This window comes from Pholis gunnellus, assembly GCF_910591455.1.
Source record: "Pholis gunnellus genome assembly, chromosome: 19".
In the NCBI taxonomy this organism is placed as follows: Eukaryota; Metazoa; Chordata; class Actinopteri; order Perciformes; family Pholidae; genus Pholis; species Pholis gunnellus.
Window position 1 is genome coordinate 20,943,260 of NC_136546.1, and position 22,874 is coordinate 20,966,133.

Below are 22,874 nucleotides of genomic sequence, written 5' to 3' on the forward strand. Positions count from 1 at the left end.
CTGTCTGTCTGTTTCAGAACCACAGACAGCCTCTCTGTCTGAACCTTAAAGTCAAATATAATGCAGCAGTCAGAAACGAGTTCAACGAGTTGAACGATAAATATCGCATTAATCAAAAAACAGCAGCAAAGGGATCCGTTAAAGGAGGAGTTATGTCGTTATGTAGTTATGTAGTTATGTCGTTATGTAGTTATGTTGTTATGTAGTTATGTCTTTATGTCTTTATGTCGTTATGTCGTTATGTCGTTATGTAGTTATGTCGTTATGTCGTTATGTCGTTATGTCGTTATGTCGTTATTAAATGGTGCATTCATCCATGACTCTGATCATTGAGGACGTCTGGCTGATCTTTGTCTCCGTCTCTCGTCAGACTGGAGTAAGACGGCCACCAACAACACCAAGAAGGTGAGCTCAGACCACCTGGGCAAGTCTCTGTCCTCCAGCTCCTTCGGCTCCACCACCGCACACTGGACCTCCAAAGCTAAAGCTACGCTAAACCCCTTCACCAAGAGACACAGCAACACAGGTGAGACACGCAGAGACACACACAGGTGAGACACGCACAGAGACAGGTGAGACAGAGACAGGTGAGACATGCTCACACACAGGTGAGACACACACAGGTGAGACACGCACAGAGACAGGTGAGACACGCAGAGAGACAGGTGAGACAGAGACAGGTGAGACATGCTCACACACAGGTGAGACACACACAGGTGAGACACGCACAGGTGAGACATGCACAGGTGAGACATGCACAGGTGAGACATGCTCACACACAGGTGAGACACACACAGGTGAGACACGCACAGGTGAGACACGCACAGGTGAGACATGCACAGGTGAGACATGCACAGAGACAGGTGAGAAACAGAGACACAATCATAAGAAATACATCATAATACATCATAATACATCATAATACATCATAATACATCATAATACATGCTGTATATTCAGATAACACAATAGTGTTAAAGGTAGCGATAGAGCTGATTATTGGTTACTGTCTCTTTAAATCACAGAGGAAGTAAACAATGTGAATATGTAAATGTGTAATATCTGCTCCCTCGTTGATGTCCGTGTGTCTGCCTCTGTGTTTGGTGTGTAGAAAGCTCTTCCATCCAATAGCGAGAGTGGAGGACCGACGGAGGTAAAGCTTAAAGCTGATTGGCTGATTGACTTCCTGCTTCCGGCATCATGTGATCCGCGCTGTGTTTCCCAAAATGTGTTGGTGGTCAAAGCGGATCTGGAGGGTTTCAAATTCAGCTTCCAAACGTTTAATTAGACGATTCAAAAAAACAACTTTGCCGGCAGACATTTTGGGAAAGCAGCCACTGTGTGCTGTGATTGGCTGGTCACTGTGATGTCATACAAGGTCACGCCGTCTTGTTCTCCAGCCTGAGGCACGCCGGGGGGGGGGGGGACCCATTGACACACCACTAAAGCTACAACTCCGCCCACCCGGAGTGCCCCAGGGTGCAAAAACAACCCCGACAGACTGCAACCAGCTAACGCCCGCCGTGTTTAACAGTGAACCCGGCTAACGCTGAGCGCCAGTGACTCATCCAATCATTTGGGTTTATTAAGAATTAACACCAAATGTTGATGATGAACAATCCTATTCTAGATGAAGGAGGTTTATAAAAAGCTTTAAGATAATCTGAGCAAAGTAATGAAACCGATCCGTGATTGAGTTTCACAAACTTAAGCAAAATTTTTGACATATTTTCTGCTTTTTCTTCCTCTTTACTGACATTCATTCGTTTTATTGACCGGTCGAGCTCATTCAAATCAAGTCTCTCTTCTCCTTTCAGAAAACATGAGAAACCAAGTCAAATAATAATAACAATAATAATATTCATTATTATTCTTATTGAAGGCCAGTTCTTTATGAAATAAATATTTAAAATAAGAATGAAATAAATAAAAATAAATGACAACAATAAATAAAATATTTAATGAAAACATAATAAAACAAATATAGCACCTAGCACAGCCCGTTGCTAGCTGAAAGATGGAGGCTCTGGAACTTTCCCACCTGTATTACATGTCGCCCCCTGTTGGTCAATGTTAATACAGCTTGGTTATAAACAGTTTGGTGATGTTTCATCATTAGTTTATGGTTAAATGTGCAGCAGTCATGTGCACATGTTTGGACCTGGTGACGCCCCCTATTGAGCCGTTTAAACACAGTCGTACACACCTGGTTCCACCGTCATGGTTATCATGAAACACACCAAGCCAGTCATAAAAACACTTTCTGTATTTATGATGAGCCACGCCCATTTGTTTTATATTTGTAGCGCCCCCTACTGGTTGACTTGAAGGATACGTTCCAATTGTTATCGGAACATTCGTCTTTCGTGACGTTTGGCCCAACGGTGAAGTTAGGTCTGTTGATGTGCTAAGCCACGCCCCTTTAAAGCTCATTGGTCAATCTGGTAGCAATCAGACCAATCATGTCTCAAAAATGCGTTTTTCACTCAAAATGAATGGAGCTGGATATCGGGACTACGTTTTTTCTAAATCTTATCAATCAATAAACTTACGGTGTAGCAGGTATGACTTGTCAAAGTTGACCTTAACTATAGCGCCCCCATCAGGCCGACTTGGCTCATTTTTGTTGAGCAGCATTTGCACACAACTTCCAATAATTAGAGAGAATTTCCCGTATCTATAATGTTTCATCTCACCGGAATGTTCCCAAACATTTCTGCAGAAGAACACTAGATCAACAGAAACACTAAAGGGGGTGAACCTCTAAAGTACCAAAGACAGACAGAGTACGATAAACACAAAGCCAGATTCCATTTTGCGTTCGTATTTTCAGTCATGCACCTGTGATACAGTCATAAACTACCGTACCGTTTATGACGTGACCCGTGTTCACGATGAAGGAATATGTCACCACGTGTTGTTTTATGACTTTTAATAACTTCTTTTGGACGACCAACGGAGCTCTATCACCCTCAGGTGAGCAGCGTCTGCGAGTGGATTTAGCTCTTTCCATGAGATAATAAATCAATAGATGAATAATACCACGTCAGCCTGTAACTGAATGATGTTGTCTGGCGAAGCTTCAGCGCTCCGACACCTTTACATGCTGAAATGGGCACTAAGGCTCAGTTTGGCCTTTAATCTGCAGCGCCTTGTTCAGCAACCTTTTGAAGTCTTCTCAGAATGTCTGTTCGCCAGACAAACATTCCCCGTTATCGGATCGAGAACTCTGCCAAAGAACTGAACACTCCTGCTGAATGATTCACGCATCGTGCTCTGAGGCAGCACAGAGGTGGTGACAACAATGATGTCAGGTGGAGGAGTTCATGAGCCGAGACGTGGTCCACAATATAGAACTCATATATACATCATGAGAGCATACAAACATCATTTCATTAGACAGAGTGGCCGTGGAATAGATATACAAATGTACATATATGTGTATGTGAGTCTATGCACTGATCTGATACCATATTATCGTATCATTTAACAGCTCGTGTCGCTCACTACCCGATCCGTACTGAGCATGTGCAAACCAGGACGACGCCCCTGTGCTTGAACGCTCTCGTCCTGAGTCACGCACGAAATCTGTGTTAAAGTGGGCAGGAAGAGAGCTAGCTAAACGTTAGCCGTTAGCTACGTTAGCAGCCGGTGGGCAAGCACAGTCCTGCTTGGCTAAACAACGTAGCTAACAGCTAACGTTAACGGAGGCTACATTTAGTTCATCGACTGTAAAGAAGAAGTGGACGTAGTCGTGCTGGCGTCACTCGTTGGTTCGTGGGCTGATGTTTTCAAGCCTCCAATTTGGTATTTTGGTCGTCGCCATCTTGTTTTTTTGCAACCAGTGAACAGGAAGTGACCATATCTGGACTGAGGAGGAGTGACGTAGAGACGCCGTACACGTCTCTGGTAGAGACCTGTCAATCACTGTGTAGCCCCGCCCCTAAAGCATCCCCTGCTTTATGGTCTGTGTGACTCTAAATGGACCATCATTGAGGAGAAACTTTACGTATGAAATCATACGAGCTGTTGTGTGACGATACGCTGGGATTATTCTCATAGTTTGTCGGTACGAGCGACCACGTTTCACAGGACGCTCGGTTGATACACTGTCAATATAAAACACTTTAAAGTCTGAATTGCAATTTTAAGGAGTCCGTGCAAACAGTCGTGTTTGTGTTGCATCTAAAATAACGACTGAATTTAAATGCGTTACGGTACTTTTAAGAATGTGGGATTGTTCTCCTCTCTCTGTGTCTGTGCTCAGCGTCAGACTCTCATTCTACACTTTCCAGATGTTTGATAATTCCAGATGTCAGAGAATCCGTCGTTCATGACCAGAGGTTGACCCTCACTTCCCCCCTCAGCTTCCATCTCTGTCCTAAAGTGCACTCTGGAGTGTATTTGAGCGCATGACATCATAGGGCATTTTTTTTAAAAGTCTGAATTTCTGGACGGGACCAGCCGTGTGCAGCCAGGAGCTTTAATCATGGTTAACAGTGAAAAGGAAGGCAGGAAGCAGGGAAGTCGTGACCGCGGACCACGCCAGCAGGACCTCCGATCACTCATGTGGCTTCGTGTTGCACCGAAGAGAAGTTTGTGAGTCATTGCTGCATGTTGAGCAACACGCAACCTCATTCCTCTGTTGATTGATTCGGCTCCGATAGCAGGGATGACAGCGAGCGGGGATCGAGCTTTTGGCTGGACGGCGTGATTCTTAATCATATCCTGCTCTACATTACACCAGACGGTCTGGGCTCGGTTCATCCAGTCAGCCTGACTGCTTTGGCTCAGTTTCTATAAGAAAGTCCACATGTGTCAAACTCTGGTGTTGCTCCAAAACACATCGAAGAAGATCTGTGAGAGTCAAACTGCCAGCTGTCATCGCTTCCATGTATTCATCAGAGCATCGACACAATCAATCCAAATCAGCAGCGGGAGACACATGCAGTACATCTACTGCTATATATGGAGATATGATATGATTTATGAGCAGCCAATGTGTTCGCATCAGTTGTTTTGAAGTAAATATTGTCCGTTGAATAATGGCAGGAGAAGAAAGGCTTCATCACAGCACTGCTTCCTGCTGTGGGCAGTAGCCAGGCTGCTACCGCTACCGCTAACTAATGCTAGCTAGAAAACAAACCCGCCGGCGGGACGATCGCCAGAACTACACCGTTCATCACAACCAGAAGCTGTAAAAACTGTTATCATCAGATGTCCAACAGTCTATGAACACATCCTGTGTGACGAACGCTTCCGTCAGAGAAAGCAGCTAAAACTAAGCTTTAAACTGTGATATTTCATGTTTCATTATAAATGTCTCCTCTAATAAAGAGTTCACTTTAACATGATGGCGTAAAAACATTAAAGTGTGAAACTATGACGTCATGATTGATTCATCTGAACAGTCATGTGACCACAAGAGAGGAACTCTGACTGAACTACAGGAAGAGGAGAGAGGAGAGGAGAGGAGAGGAGAAGAGAGAGGAGATGAGTTTATACTCTCCCAATTTACATGTCTGCGTTTATACGTTTATTCATTTTAAATGCTTTAATAACAGGAAGTCTTAAAAATCTACATTTGAGTAAATATTTAGCAGTCAAATCAAATAGTTTACAGAATATTCAACCTTTGTTTCTTCATAAAACGAGTAATACTTGACTTCTTTCCTTACCGGGTTTGTCTAAAGGTAATAAAGTAGTTTATGAATCTGAGATATGAGTTTAGAGTTCCTCTCTATAGTGGAGGTTAGTTTACACCTTCAGTCTACCAGCACATCTCTGAGTCACACTCGCTGTGTTGTTGAGCTCATTTCATGCTCGGAGCCTCACGACATCAACACAACTGAACAATTACAAACTAAACTAGACGTTTAGTTTGTAAATAAAGGATTATCTTATAACATATCTTATATGTCTTCACATTTATAAATCTCAATACATCATAAAATCTGATTCTGAAAACATGGATTGAGACGCAGTCACAGCTGCTCTAATGAAGGACCAGACACCGATAATCCACCAGGAGAGTAACATTTATTTATCTTCCACATTCGTCATTCACTTACTTGTGGCTGGAGGCCATCATGGATGTTCTGTGGTGCCAGATATTACTGCACACACACACACACACACACACACACACACACACACACACACACATTCATATTTGATGAATGTCGACTACATTGTGTTTGTCCCTCACGTTCCTCTCCTTGCTTTCCTCTCCTGAAACGCTCATGCTGTTCATATGTTATTTAAACCGTATGTTGTTTGTCTTGCTGTGAAATCTTTATAATTGTGTGTTAATGTGTTCAAACCAGCGACATTAAACGTGTCGTAGCGTCTCCACTGAGCGCTGACGGCCTGATCCTCGCCCGTCGTCCTTTAACTCAATGATTATTGCATCAAGTAACAGTCCTTCTGTGTCCCTGTTCTCTTCCCTTCGTGCTCCCTGGATGCAGATAAAAGTTATTCCAACCAGACCAGCCCCAAGTGCGTCTCCTCGTGCTCTTCATCGTCAGAGGCGGAGCCCAACTCCTCTTCCTCCTCGTCCTCCATCCTCCCCGTCAGCCAGATGATCGACAAGGTGAGAGGTTACTGCTCCACGCGCTCCGACAACTTCTACAAGAACATCATCATGTCTGACAGCTTCGCCCACAGCACCAGGTTCTAGAGCTGTTCCAGAGCTGTTCCAGAGCTGTTCTAGAGCTTTGTGTCCAGAGAGTGTTGTGACGTCATCCTCCCGGCTGTTAAAAGGTTCCAATATGAAGCACAACACTGGAACCTGCCCCACTGTTCTGGAACTGCCACCCAAGAATCTAGAACCTTTTGTGTTCTTGAAGAACTCTTAAACCCTCTAGAACTCTCTGGTTCTAGTTCTGGAACTGCCCCAAGTCTTCTAGATCTCTTTCATAGCCTCCAATGAGTTTGTTCACACCAAACGCAAATTGAACTTTTCGCACAAAGTCAATGTAAACATGATGAAGTGGAATTCGCTCTTCCTGTCGTCACCGACATCCTGAAGGTGTTGAATCTCAGAAACTCTTGTGTATGAATGTATGAGTATGAACCACAGACTGTCTACGGTTCAAACAATAACCACGCTGACCTATTTACACCTAGATGATGGAGCAGCTACAATGTTAGCATAGCTTAGCATTGATTGATCCAGACTCCATTCAGAAAACAACCATTTTAACAGTTGTTAGCTTGTCATCTTGTGGACAGACCTGACAAAGCAGGAATCCAGACTTTTGACAAATCAACATCATTATCTCGTTATTTCAGCATCTTCTGAATGTTTGTTGAAGTTAACTCACAGCTGAATCTGTTTATTCTGGGTAGTAAACCAGCCGACGAGTGTCTGGATAGACACAGTGAATACTCCTCCAGATGAGGTGATGAACCACACGTGATGGTCAGAAAGTTTTCTTTGCGTTTTGGTGTGAACACAGCAGCTTCTCTGACGTTCCTCCAGAGCAACAGTCACAGAGGTCGAAGGTGTTTAATCCACCTGATTTTATGTCTTTATCTCGTCATCAACATTCATAAAGAGCTGGTTGGTTTGTGTGACAGAATACTAACGAGCTCAGCTTTCCTCAGTGTCAATGCACCAGCAGCTCCGTGGTCTAAACCAGAGCCACCGACTTAACGTCTTTGCTTCGTATGAAATCGTCCGCTAATCAAGAGAAAATCTGCCTTTTTCTGCAAAATCTTCAAAAGGAAATCTGTGAACTTGCTGCAACCGACTGCTAAAAACCCGGAGCCCATTACCCCATAATCATGGACCAGGTCCCACATTCTGGTCCCACATCCCCGGGTCTCCTGGTGTATGAGTGTGTGTGAGAGCTCCGCAGTGGTCAGAGAACGGTGATGTGATTCTACTGTATCAAATCAAATTACAGAACCGGACCTGGCTGCCAGAATGGACAAAGAAGAGGAAATGAAGGGGGGGGGGGGGGGGGGGGGGGGGGGGCAGATAAGAGGGGGAGAAAGTTCTGGTAGAAAAAACCCTGTAGGTTTTGGTGTTTTTTTTTTAGACTGTGATGTTTGTTCAAACTGATCGTTTGTGCATGTGTGTGTGTGTGGAGCCATATCCCATGTAAATATCTATTCTATGTGCCTTATTCTATATTGTCATAATGTATCCGGATGGTTGCTTTAGTTCATGCCTTCACGGGGTCCTGGAAGGGTCACCGGCGCCGTACATACACACCCAAACATTCTCCAACTCACCGTCACGCAGACGGAGAGGCAGAAACCCTGGGACGGCTGAAACACAGAAGAAGAGTGAGTCTTCATCGTGTGAGCTACAGAACATATTTACGTCACAATGTAATCTATACTATCATCAAAAACAAAGACCAAATTCCAAAGCATATTGACACATATTTAGAATTATTGGAAATATGTTAACACTGAAAATGTCCTCAAACCTTAAAAGTGTCCAAACAAATGTTTCAAAAATCTATAATCTTAATATTTAGCCCGTCAGTCGCCACATTCCTCTCTGACGATAATAAGAGCCGAGCTCACCACTGAGGCTCCGCCCCCTTCGCACGGCAGCCAAAGTTTAGCAATCATAACAGTTCTCATTTATGGCCACAGTGAGGATTCTTGTTTATGTGCGAATATGATTTTTTATACAATATCATACAAGTGGCTACAATCTTTCAATGAAAGCCATTCAGCGTGATATGATATTATCACTTTAAATGGTCCGTTTGTCCACAGAACTGAAAGAACTCGTTCCCCATGTGGTGTCCAGCCTTGCACATAGTTTTGGGTTTTATTCTTCTGGGTTTTGAGAACTCCAGTGGAGGAGATAGAATTTCACTCTAATAATCTTTAATAATCTGAAAGACTCAACAGCAGCAAAACTCACCACAAACAATTCCCTGAATACTTTGAATAATCTACAGAATCTAGTTCACGTTGGAATCTGCCGACATGTTTTTATTATCGTAGCACCACAAGTGAAATGTTTACGTTAAATGTGACGAGGAATCAAAAATGTCAGCAGAGGAAATGTCTTCTGCACGGCTCGATGCCACGAGCAGTGAGAGAATCACTCTTTATGACACGCAGGTATTACACTATGTTCTAAAGCAACAGGCCCATCCAGGAGCTCTGTTATTCCAGAATCACCCAGTTATTTATCAAATATTACAAAAGATTGAGTCATCAGGCATGTCCACATTATTCCACACTTTATGCTGCCGTGAAAGTCAACACTTCAACTTCAAAGCAGCCGGTCGACAAGACTTGAAGCATTATTTCTTATTTTTAATGAAGCCAGAAAGGACAAACATTTCCCAGGAGAGTTTTTGAACTGTTACGAGTCACAGCAGTGACAGTTTGGTTCATGTAGGACGTCCAGTCGTCAGCGTAGAGATGTATGAACCTCACTGTTCCTGTTCACTGCAGTGCAACACGTTCTGTATTTGTTTGTTACTTTCTCACTGGAGCTGACCGGATATACTTTTACTTTTTAAAACTTATCATTTAGCTTCAAACTTGGCATATTAAATATTTTTCCAGCACTAAGGAGAACAGTTTGTTTGTTTTTTACCCTTTAATTAGAATGAATGGAGGGCACCAGACAACTTAATTCAACTTTTTTGGGGGACAATATTTACCTAAATATACCTACTATTCATTTTTAAAAGACCAACAACTCACTGTTGCACTCTGTGTATAAGGCAGTGTTAATATTTATGATACATCGTCCAGTTTCATGTTAATAAAAGAGAATAAATGAATCATGTGTCCTTTTAGATAATTGGTGGCGATTTGTCATTTTTAGGCTCGTTTTTCCTCCAAACATGAATGAATCACTTCAAAGGTTAAGTGGAGAGAGGATGAACTCAGCACCGATATAATACAGAGTTCATCAAGTCTTTATTCTTCTTTGTCTTTTTTGTTTTCTTTGTGCTACACTTTAATTTATTTTCTGGATGTACAGTTTCTCAGCTTCTGTTTCATTTGGATCTTTGTTTTAATCCAGACGATCATCCGTACTGAAAGGTGAAACACAGAGATCCTTTTAGGAATTTTAGGATTTCGGATGACTCATCAAGTGTTGGCTACCCGGACCTCCATCGTCCACAGGGAGCCAGCGGTGTTCAACACCAGAGCCTCACTGTGGAGTGAAGCTTGGCCTGAGTTCCTCTCTGCTGTGCCCGGTGTTAGAAGATGTATTACACAACATCCACACACCGAGGAGGACCAGATGAGGCGTGTTTGGCAGGTTTCAGCTCGGTTATCCTGACCGTCACTGACCCGGGATCAGCCCGAGGGTGGAAACATAAAGCCACAGACCGCTTACTAAACAGCACTAAATTAAATCCCCTCCATTAAAAGGACTGTTGTGACTTGTGTCTAATGGCACACATGTTGACTTGTTAATGTTGGCTCTGGTTCAATAATTCATTTCAATAGCTCGAGATGTTTAAAGAGGATCTCCATGCAGACGGACACGTGAAGGGAAATCAGCCAAAAATAAACCAAACTTCTCTTTCCCCATTTAGAAATGTGTTGAGATCCATTGAGACACTTTACATCTACTCATTGGTTTTGTGTTGTTGATTTCCACTGAGAGGTTTTAAAAGGTAAAGAATTGTACCAGATATGTTCTGATGATATTAATTGATCTTGGCTTTTACTGTTGTTTAGTATTTGTATTATATATTATGTTGTTGTTTGGTTTGTCAGTGATGTTCTTATCTGGAAGTTCACTTCAGCATTTCAACATTAAAGGGAATTAAAAGTTCAGAGGTCGACTCAATCTTTATTGTCATTAAGTGTGTTTTGTAGATGGGTTGAGTTCATCTATCCTCTCATCTATCCTCTCATCTATCCTCTCATCTATCCTCTCATCTATCCTCTCATCTATCCTCTCATCTATCATCTCATCTATCATCTCATCTATCCTCTCATCTATCATCTCATCTACCATCTCATCTATCCTCTCATCTATCCTCTCATCTATCATCTCATCTATCATCTCATCTATCATCTCTCATCTATCCGCTCATCTATCCTCTCATCTATCCGCTCATCTATCATCTCATCTATCATCTCATCTATCATCTCATCTATCCTCTCATCTATCCGCTCATCTATCCTCTCATCTATCCGCTCATCTATCATCTCATCTATCATCTCATCTATCATCTCATCTATCATCTCTCATCTATCCGCTCATCTATCCTCTCATCTATCATCTCATCTATCATCTCATCTATCATCTCATCTATCCTCTCATCTATCCTCTCATCTATCCTCTCATCTATCAATCATCTCATCTATCATCTCATCTATCCTCTCATCTATCCTCTCATCTATCATCTCATCTATCCTCTCATCTATCATCTCATCTATCCTCTCATCTATCATCTCATCTATCATCTCATCTATCCTCTCATCTATCCTCTCATCTATCCTCTCATCTATCAATCATCTCATCTATCATCTCATCTATCATCTCATCTATCATCTCATCTATCCTCTCATCTATCATCTCATCTATCATCTCATCTATCATCTCATCTATCCTCTCATCTATCCTCTCATCTATCCTCTCATCTATCCTCTCATCTATCAATCATCTCATCTATCCTCTCATCTATCATCTCATCTATCATCTCATCTATCCTCATCTATCATCTCATCTATCATCTCATCTATCCTCATCTATCTCATCTATCCTCTCATCTATCATCTCATCTATCCTCATCTATCTCATCTATCCTCTCATCTATCATCTCATCTATCATCTCATCTATCCTCTCATCTATCATCTCATCTATCATCTCATCTATCCTCATCTATCATCTCATCTATCATCTCATCTATCCTCTCATCTATCATCTCATCTATCATCTCATCTATCCTCTCATCTATCATCTCATCTATCATCTCATCTATCATCTCATCTATCCTCTCATCTATCCTCTCATCTATCAATCATCTCATCTATCATCTCATCTATCATCTCATCTATCCTCTCATCTATCCTCTCATCTATCAATCATCTCATCTATCCTCTCATCTATCATCTCATCTATCATCTCATCTATCCTCATCTATCATCTCATCTATCATCTCATCTATCCTCATCTATCTCATCTATCCTCTCATCTATCATCTCATCTATCATCTCATCTATCATCTCATCTATCCTCTCATCTATCATCTCATCTATCCTCTCATCTATCAATCATCTCATCTATCCTCTCATCTATCATCTCATCTATCCTCTCATCTATCATCTCATCTATCCTCTCATCTATCAATCATCTCATCAATCATCTCATCTATCATCTCATCTCATCTATCCTCTCATCAATCATCTCATCTATCCTCTCATCTATCATCTCATCTATCCTCTCATCTATCAATCATCTCATCAATCATCTCATCTATCATCTCATCTCATCTATCCTCATCTATCTCATCTATCCTCTCATCTATCATCTCATCTATCATCTCATTTCAGAATTAAGTATTTCAGAATTGTACTATAATGATGTATTTCTTGATGTGGATTTTATGATTTTTCTCCTCTTTCTATATAAAGCACGTTATTCAAGGTTTCAGGGAGAATTAATTGTCATTATGCAACACAGGGATGCACAAGAAAATGCAGCTTTAGCTCATCTGCTACACAAATAAAAACATGACAAACTAAACAAACAAAAACAGTGGTGCATTTTCTGAATTTGCATTAGGTATAAAAATATAAAATATTGCCCGACATCTAAACATTGAAAATTCCACATCAGGTGTCCATCCACCAAGCATCATAGAGTCCAAAGGTTTGAAAGGTTTGAAATGAAGAGTTCAAACAACACATTTTGGGTTCCGGCCTGTTCTCCCTTTAGTTTGTGGAGGTAGACGCTCTCCTTGCTTCTCTGCCAACGATTGGCCTGAAGCCACATGACCAAATACCAACACACCTTTGCAGGTGTGCCATTGGCTGCTATATGTGTGTGGCTGTAAATGAGTGGTTGTGCTTTATGCTTCCTGTTTAAATGTTGTCTGGAAGATGTTTCACGATGACCCTGATGAAGGCCACGTGTTGAAACACCTCGCTAGAGTTCCTCTATATTCTACAAGTGTTTCTGGAGTGTTGCCCTCTGAAGAGTTAGTGACTAACCAGGTGCAGCTGAGCAGACAGGTGAACAAACTCAGGTGATCAAGTGAGTTCAGAGAGGGTGAGCAGGAAGTAAGGTAGGAGGTGAGATCACAGGAGGAAGGATGGAAGTGGAGGACGCAGAAGAAGAGAAAACTCCATGACAGTAAGTACAACCCCTCTAAATAACCTGTGAAGAGATATTTAGACTTTCTGCCGTTATTTTTAATATTTTTCTTTTACTTTCTCCTCACATCACCTCCTCCGTCCTCCCTTAACATCACAAATATCCTTCACTCTTCTCTGATGCTGATGAAACATATACGGACGGCCATCAGCACAATGCGTTCAATTATCTGTTTAGAGTTTAGAGTTTAAAACGGCGACCCGATCTGCCTCCTCATAAAACAGTGATGAAGGGAGGAAGGAGGGGTGAGGTTGACCACACATCAGACCTCATAAACCCGAATATACCGACAGTATAAAGTGTGGTCGGAAGGAAGGGGAGACGGAGGAGGGAGGGAGGGAGAGAGGGAGGGAGGGAACGAGGGTTACGCATAATGTGGAGGTCGTTCGGGTAAACAGTCCGTTCCTCAGATTAAATTAAAGTGGAAGTATGGAAGTAACTTTTTCTCTTCACTCCAAGAAGATACAAAGAACCTCACGTCAGTCCGATTAAAGTGTGTAGACGTTATTTAGAACCGAACTTTAATTTATAGCTGCTTTTAGTCATATTTGTATTAGAAATGGCCTAACCCTACTGAGCAGGTCTTCTTTTAATGGATCAATAAAATAAATCAAAATCTGGCCCATTTTTTACTGCCCACTAACTGTTTCTTTCCCTACTTTACTCAACTCTACTGTTTATTTACTCAACTTTTATGTGTTTCTTTACCGCTGCTCTCACATCTGAGCTGAGTGTCAGTAGTTCTACTTCACTCGGCCTCAGCTGCTGCTTTGCATGGAGGCCACGAGGAGAGCAGTGGTAAAGTGGGCGGGGGGGGTTTATATGAAACACACCTGCAGTTATACACTCATCTTTTATGAGGCGAAAGCGTCTTTGGCACTCGATAATTAGCTGCATTAGTTTCTGACTGAGAGACTTTTGTATCCTACAGAAGCCCTGAGAGAAGTGAGACAGCACATCTGGAGGTACGTGGTGTCCACTGGACAGGAAGGGGATGAAAAACGGTCATCCAAATGTTAACTGTAGTACAGTTCAAAGTACAATATCTACCCCTGAGAAGCTCTGAGGGTGCTATATATATATATATACACACACAGTAAGTGCTTCACTTACTGAGGGGAGTTGAGGTGGTTTGGGGAAGTTCAGGACTCCTGTGGTTGAGGGTTGAGGGTTGAGGGTTGGGGGTTGGGGGTTGGGGGTTTAGGTGGGTGTTTGGTATTCAGAGGGACCAGAAGCGTCTGCTGCCGGCCTCAGACTGTCAGATGTGGTGTGTTCTCCAGCAGAATACCCACCGTGACTGAAATGCAGCAGCAACAAAGCAAAAGAAAAACACTTCCTGGATCGAAGACACTTAGAGACGTAATTATACGAGCCAGACGACCACAGATCTGTTTTTGAACACAGTGGCGCAGGTTTGTGTGAATCTGTGTCGCACTTTGAGTCGAACGGACGGAAAAAGTTGAAATCAAATCAAACAAGTGAAGATAATTCAACACTTTTTACTGCGGACTTCAAGGGTCCCTGATGGTTGAGGACACGCTGACGTTTAGGTTGATTCGTCTCAAAAACCAGATCCAGAACCAGATCCAGAACCAGATCCAGAACCAGATCCGTCTGCAGCCACTCATTCACCATGTTCCCATGATACAGGAACATACGTGTGTTTGTACGAGAAGATGTGAAAGATTGTGAGTTAATATTGCACATTTTTCCTTCTTTTCTTTATTTGCATTCCCCCCCCCCCCCCCCCCCCCCCCTCAGGAATGTTGATCCGGCCTTTGACTGAGAGGCTAAATATGAGGTGGATTTGCAGAATTAGGTGGTTTTCATGCTCCAATCAGGACATCGTGTTCATGGGAGCCACAAACCTCTGTTTGTCAGGAAGCAGCGGTTACACCTGTCTGTCTGTCTGTCTGTCTGTCTGTCTGTCTCTCTGTCTGTCTGTCTCTCTGTCTGTCTCTCTGTCTGTCTGTCTGTCTGTCTGTCTGTCTGTCTGTCTGTCTGTCTGTCTGTCTGCTTCCTGAGGCAAAGATGATGTGAATTGGTTTAATTTTGATTTCCATCCACATTCTCCTTTATCTTTTCATTACAAACAAAAGAAAAGAGATTTGGTGTTCTTCATGCGAACCCTGAAGTTAATACATCACATTAAAAGTTCCACCCGTCTTCATGTGGTCAGGGTGGGAACATATAAAAGTGTGGATAATAACGGATGGTAGAGGATTATTTTCTACTGCTTTTAGAAAGCAGAATCCAATTAACAGTTCTGTCGTCCTGCCATCGTACTGACGTACCGTCCCTCCATCTAAACCATCCCTCCATCCCTCCATCCCTCCATCTAAACCATCCCTCCATCTAAACTATCCCTCCATCTAAACCATCCCTCCATCTAAACTATCCCTCCATCCCTCCATCCCTCCATCGTAATAACAAGTTTATCAAAGGGCAGCTGCTCTTATATAAAACACTTGTTGATCTTTTTCTAACTTTGACCAACTTGTTTTGTTGCCTAAACCTGATGGTTTTACAACGTGAACCACATTTCATTGTGTTTTTGAGAGCGTGATACGAAGCTGATATGAAACGTATTCATGAAACATCTCGGTTGACTCACGTACGTTGTTGTTAAACTGAGCCGTGCTGTCGATTCACCACATTATTCGGTCTGTTGAGATATTTTGCTCGTCTACGAATATCTTTGGACTTTTTATCAACACATTGTACAGTTGATTCATTTTCTTTTCTTCTTCTCACTTCTGTGACTTGAATCATGAACATGTCTCTTTCCTCTCCCCCTCTCATCTCCTCTCTCTCTCTCTCTCTCTCTCTCTCTCTCCCTTTCTTCCCCCCATCATCTCATCTCCTCTATAATCGCGCTGTACCTCGGGGGCAATGCGAGCGTCAGGCTGTTGTTTTCAGCTTCGCTCTGCTCTCTAATTATCTGGCTGAAGCCCTGATGTGAAGTCAGACGGCTAAATGACGTGCAGACACTCGCACAAACACTCTGCGTCGCTTATTTCCTCCTGAATGAAATGAAGTGACTCTGAGCGCCAAGAGAGCTGAAACCTTCACTTCTCTTCAGCAAAGTTGTTTCCTGACTCCCCAAAATGTTTCCATGAGTGAGATTAATAAGTATTGATCTAAAGGTTCTTATGGGCACAAACAGCCTGAAAACATCATGTAGCACAACCTGGAAGGACAAATATTACCATATTTAATACAAAATAATACACATTGTCATGTTGTAACATGGCATAATTAAGTAAAGAGTCAGGATATGGTTAGCTTAGCATAAAGACTAGCAGTAGATGGAAACAGCTAGCCTCACTTTGTCACACCTACCAACACCTCTGGAGCTCCCTAATTAACACGTATCACGTTAATTCTATCCCATAAACAAGCCGTCGGCTAGCTGGGTTTCTAACATATCCGTCTCCGTCTGGGACCGGAGGCGGCCTCCCGTCCCAGACGTGGATCGGGAGGCGACCGGCTTCTTTCAGAGTTTAATCCTAACCGTAACTTAAGCATAGTTTATTTAACGTAACCACGATCTAATCGGACCGTGTCGTGGCTGCCGTGTGCAGATATCGGAAGAAGCGAGAATAAAAAACTGAACCAGGGTTTTGCAGAATTGTTGAGTTGATGGGAGACGAGCTGGAATGCGCGTCGATGTTTTCGCTGCTCGTCTGTCTCAGAAGTCAACACGACGTAAACGTTCCTGCTTGAGATTGTCGTCCAGCTTCTCGTCTCTCTGAACAAAAACAAATCGGTGTTTTTTCCCCAACATGTCGACCCGGTTCCATTTGAAGGAATCTGGTTTGGGTTCGAGGAAAAAGTTCAAACGGAAACTTTCCACTTCTTTGAAACCTGGGTAGTAAGAGTTTAAAGAAGGTAAAGCTTCCTGTCCTGGTGGTGAAACACACTTCCTCTTTGCTATTTACACTTTAGGTCACCGAGCTCATTTGAGAACATTTCACGAGATCTGGTGGAGCAATTTTAGGGAAACCCGACCGAAAAGCTCCCAGATGTTTGGGTCGTCCTCGTTAATCCGTTTATGGATCTGGTTCACCGCGTCGGTCTCTCCTCGGTTAGACTGACACAAACACAGCGAGACAGCTTCCCCTAAACGGGCCCAGAACAAGAAAACCGGAGTCCACCTCTTGTGGTTCTGTCATTTTCCTGAATCAGTGTTCAGAAGTTTGTTCCAGATGAACTCAGAACTCATCAAAAAGCCGTTCGTCAAGTATCTTCAGCCAGAGGAGCTGAAAGCAGCACACTGAGGTGATGGATGCTGGACAGACATATCGTTCACTTTAATTCCCCGGCGTCCTCCGTCAACGTCTCCGGTTAGAGTGGACGAGATCTTCCAGCAGACGTTCTCTTCTCTCACCGCTCGACTGAAGCTGCTGCTGAACCTCAACGGGATTCAAATAGTTTATTCCAGAAGTATGGAGTGAACCATTCTGGATGAGGTCTGGAAGCATTTAATCAAAATCAAAACCAGTTATTAAATCTCATCGGGTTCACTTTTCAACATCTGCGAAGCTGAAATATCTCAAAAACAAAAAATGTTTTATTTGGCAGCCGGATTTAATTTAACATTCTGCGCCTGCAACCTGCAAATAGCTGTTTTCCGAAATCTCGTGTTGCATCTGAAGAGTTTGCTCTCATCTTTCGGGGGTTTGGGGTGTTTGCAGTACTGCCGTCACTGAGCAACTGAAACCTGCATGTTGACGAGGAAGACTTTTACATTACAATCGTTGAGCCGTCGCTTTTATCCAAAGCGACTTATAATTCAGTATCTATCGATCCACCGCGGGCTCAGCTACGGGAGCTATTTGGGGTGAAGCGTCTTGCTCAAAGACACGTCGACATGCGACTAGTGGAGCCGGGGAATCGAACCACCGATCCTCTGATTGAAGGACGGCCCTGCTCTCCACTTAGCCACTTTCCTCAAACATTCATCTCAGTCACATTCAGCACAAGACGGAGCCTTGTTCCTCCTCCAGAGAAGCCTGAACACCAGATGATCTGATCTGCTACCACGTGAATTTGGAAACAATCACTGGTATCGGTTTGGATTACAGCGACGTGCTCAGACAGGACACCATTCCTGCATCTCAGTGCCTCAGACGCACTGGGAGGAATGTGGTTTGGACTCTGGATGGAGCAAAGAGTCAGAAGCCAAAATGATTTGAGATCACGGTGAGAGACTTAAACAAGCACGGGTCAGGAGGAGGCCCTGATTAATGACATGCAAGCTGTGGAGGTGTCTCAGCTGCAGACCCCTCCTCCTCCTCCTCCTCCTCCTCCTCCTCCTCCTCCTCCTCCTCCTCCTCCTCCTCCATCCGTTAAGGTACAGCTCCTACAGCTCACATTATCCTCCCTCCGTCTGGAAACCACAGCAGCCTCGGAGCCCCTCGGGATACCAGCGTTACTCTGGCTCTGCTCCTGGGTGGCAAACCGGTTCAGGTCTCTGGATCCAGTGGACGTCTTTCTTGTGAACTTTGTTGTTGACTGGGAACCTTCACAGACTCGGGAGTTTGATTCAGCGGTGTTGTTCGTATATACGTCTCACTTCTGGAGAAAAGGGAGTTTTACGTGAAGGCCTGAGTCTCTTTGGGCAGATTCTAATTTATTTGTTATCACCTGGACTCCCAGGATGGACTTACTCGCTTCCTTGTGGCTCCTCACCACGACTCTGATGTTGATCCACCAGCATGAAGGTAAACCTTCCTTTAAAACACGTCCACGGAGCTTCACGTTTAAGTCTTTTATGCAAACGTAGAGGAGAAGGCAGGAAACCCTCTGAATAAAACATCACAACGTCATAGAGAGCAGAAGATGAATGTACAGAAAACAACAAAGTATTCCTCCCGTCAGGATCTGAGTGTAGAAGTTATCTCCTGTAGAGCTTTGCTACCAGCTGCTGCAGTTTTGCATTTAATTGCGTTGATGTTTTATTTAGATCTGCAGTAGCGTCTTGATTTTGGAGCAAACGTTTTTACCTGAGCTGACGTTTCCTCCTGGTTCTCAGCGGTCGACCACCTGCTGGGCTTCTTTTAGCTCCGCGTTCCTCACATCTGCTTCTCTCCGGATACGCCTGCTCCTCAGAGGATGAGTTCTTTAATGACGGGTCACATTTATCACTTTGGCAAGTTCCCCATCTGTGAGGACGGACGCAATAGTTGCAGACATTGATGCATCTTAATGACTTCAGTCATCTAGTGTCCTCGAGCTCCTCCAGCTTTGCAGTTAACGGCTAATACTAATACTAATACTAATACTAATACTAATACTAAGACTAATACTAATACTAATACTAATACTAAGACTAATACTAATACTTTGGTTTACAACCAATTATCTGCAAATCTGCTATTCCCACAAGCCTCAGCTGTACTTTGTTAGCCAGCGATGGAGATGAGCCAGAATCTATCACAATAAAACACATGCCGATAGATTTGTGTCCGACTGGATCCCGACTTGCAAGTTTTGTAGAAAATAAACTACATTTCTGTGTAATTGTAATATTTAACACTAGATTGTCGAGTCTCATGTTGTGGTGTGCAGGTTTAATCTGCTAACAAACAGTGTTGAAATAAAAAGTGAATAATAAATGTCATTTATATAGAAGTTATTAAAACTAACATCAATTTAATAGTGTTTTACTCGGCAGGCCGGACGTTCTCGAGTTAACGCTCACCTGCTGAACATCAACGTGTTAGCATTTAGCTCAGAGCACCGCTGTGCCGATGTGCAGCCTCACAGAGCTGTGATGTGCCTCAGAGCTCTTTGGGGAGTTTACTCAGGAAGTGCTCCTTGTTTTTACAGCCGGCGAGGAGTCTCACCGTATTTGCCCGTTAATGCTTTGAGCCGCTAAAGATGGATGAGAAGAGGAACCGCTGAAAACTCAAGATAGAGAGAGAGTAAATATCGTACATTTATAGAATGTAACAAAATAGAATCAATGTCCATCTAAGAAAACAAGAATAAGAGGTTGCACCGGGGTTTGATCGTGTCGTTTATTTGTTCTTTAGTCTGTTGGAATGTTGAGACCAGGAGCCAAAGCTTCATGTGTTAAAGCTGCATTCTCTCTAATGTCCACCAGGGGGCGACTCCTCTGGTTGTATAGAAGTCTATGAGAAAATGACTCTACTTCTCTCTTGATTTATTACCTCAGTAAACATTGTAAACATGAGTTTATGGTCTCAATCTCTAGTTTCAAGTCTTCTTCAATACAGCATGATGTTCATTTAGTAAATGATGGTCCATTTAGAGTCACACAGACCATAAAGCAGGGGATGCTTTAGGGGCGGGGCTACACAGTGATTGACAGGTCTCTACGTCACTCCTCCTCAGTCCAGATGTGCTCACTTCCTGATGGCGACAGACAAAATCGCTGTTCTAGAGGCTTGATGAGTGATCATCACAATTTGACCCGGTCAGTAGCAGAGACGGTGTCAATTTCTTGGCACGTTAACCTCCCCACACAGGTTAAAGGTCACATACTGGACGTCGTCTGGACCTCTGGTGGTTCTCCCTCCAACACGTGGTCTAGATTCGTACGGCTCTCCCCTGACCTCCTTCTCTACCGGAGGTTGAGCTCACCAACCAGAGACCTGGTGCACAAATGAATGAGCGGGAAGTCATAGATATCCTACAAAATCAATTGGTATGTAATCCATGTAATCATGAACCAGTAAATATAAAGACTGCAGAAACACACACAGGAAGGGGCAAACAAAAATGAAGAAAGACGTTTATTTTGAAAAGACAGTCTTCCTGTTTGATCCTCCACACTCCGTCCTGGAGCTCATCACCGCTACTCTTCAGGCTGCCAGTCAGACACCACATCTGTTCTCCTCGTTCGTAGGGTCTCTCCACCTATCAGATCGTCTGTACTCCACCTATCAGGTCGTCTGTACTCCACCTATCAGGTCGTCTGTACTCCACCTATCAGACCGTCTGTACTCTATACAATATGAAAAAGAGAAATTCTGGCCTGCAGATATTCTAAGTCTCCGTGATTGGTTGACGACTTTATTCTCAGTGTTAAAGATCAGGAAAGCCGACCCTGTTCCAAAAAAATGTAGAAGAATTATTGTGTGAAAGTATTCACGACAAAAGCTATATTGAGGAGTGGATTAATCACACACAGACAAACAGAAACGTGATGTTTTAACTGAGTGTGTTTCTACTTGTTGACCTCGTCTATGAAATGTGACTCATTTCCTCCGTTCACCTCTGAGCTGCTTATTACCATCAGAGGAGGTTATTATCAGAGAGCATGCTGCTGATGTCTCCTCCGTCTACTTACCTAATATCCTAATATCTTCAGTTGAGTTGATTTTATTTTTCCACCTCCTTCACTCCTTCTTCTGTTTGTCGTGTTGGAGCCAGACCAACAACACCACCAGGGTTTCTTTCTTTAAGCACCCAAATAAAACCCCAAAATGTCCTCGATGTCGTCACCTTCTAAAACCTTATTTCATCTTCACAACAATGAATACACTGCAAAGACGTACATTTGTCTAATTACTAGTCAAAATATCTCATAACACTTCATTTAACAGTGAGACAGGAACAATGCATCTTCAATATCTTAAGTGAAAAACATATATAGTTATAAACATCCTCATACAACGATTTGTATGATTATCTCACGAAAGGATACTCAGAGTTTTGGTGCTGAAGTCCAGCAGCACGTGTCACATTCTGCTCGTTACATGAATGCAGACTTTTCAAAATAAACCTCCGTCTTCACAGGAAACAACTTAGTTAAGTTTAGAAAAAGATTGTTGTTTGGGTTAAAATAACGACTGAAGTGCTGTTACTGTTGGTTGAACCCCATTCACCTCCCCTTCCTCCCCTTCCTCCCCTTCCTCCCCTTCCTCCCCTTCCTCCCCTTCCTCCCCTTCCTCCCACCCTGTTTGGGTTTTTGCCGTCTTCATACTTCCTCGTTCATGATTACGTTGAATGAACACAAAATTATCTTGTGGGATATCCATGAGTGACGGCACATTATTTAGCCTGGAGTTTTACCAGCTACTTTCAAGACCTATTTTTATTCTTTAAAGGCGTAAATATTACATCGTACTTCAAGAAATCTAACCAAGCTCATTTATTTTTGTTCTATTACCATTTTCTTTCATTATTACAACAAATAAATCATATTTTTTCCTTCTTTTTGAAGTGCATTTCTTCCAGCGTATCATCATGATGAACGCTGTGGAGATCAGATCTGGTTCCCACGGTGCAGCGGGTTCCTCAGGGGTTGATGCTGGAGAGGAGACGCATGTCTGACTCCCTTCAGCTCCGCAAAGATTCTTCCAGGATTCAAACTGCAGACCTTTGGGCTTAAAAAGCTCCATTTTAAGGGCCGACCGTTTACACTGGCTGCCTCATCCCTCTGCACCTTTATTACCTCCCGGTGGAGTCCACCGAGGTTAGAACAACACGACGCATGTGAACCGCTGGCCGGTGGGTTTAAACTCCTGACTGGGTTCTTAAACTGCCCACACCATCCCGCCGCATTCCTTCGGT

General features: G+C 43.1%; 1 protein-coding gene across 1 annotated transcript in view; it reads left to right on the top strand.

Annotated features, from left to right (window-relative positions):
* Nucleotides 1-7,928, top strand: part of adgrg6 (adhesion G protein-coupled receptor G6) — a gene marked incomplete at its 5' end in the record, with an annotated part of 26,392 nt that extends 18,464 nt beyond the window's left edge. Inside the window, 2 exons of the mRNA XM_079180759.1 lie at nucleotides 371-526; nucleotides 6,468-7,928. Of these exons, the coding sequence (XP_079036885.1) occupies nucleotides 371-526; nucleotides 6,468-6,679 (368 nt within the window). The 3' untranslated portion in view covers nucleotides 6,680-7,928. The remainder of the gene's footprint in view (nucleotides 1-370; nucleotides 527-6,467) is intronic.
* Nucleotides 7,929-22,874: the final 14,946 nt, after the last annotated feature.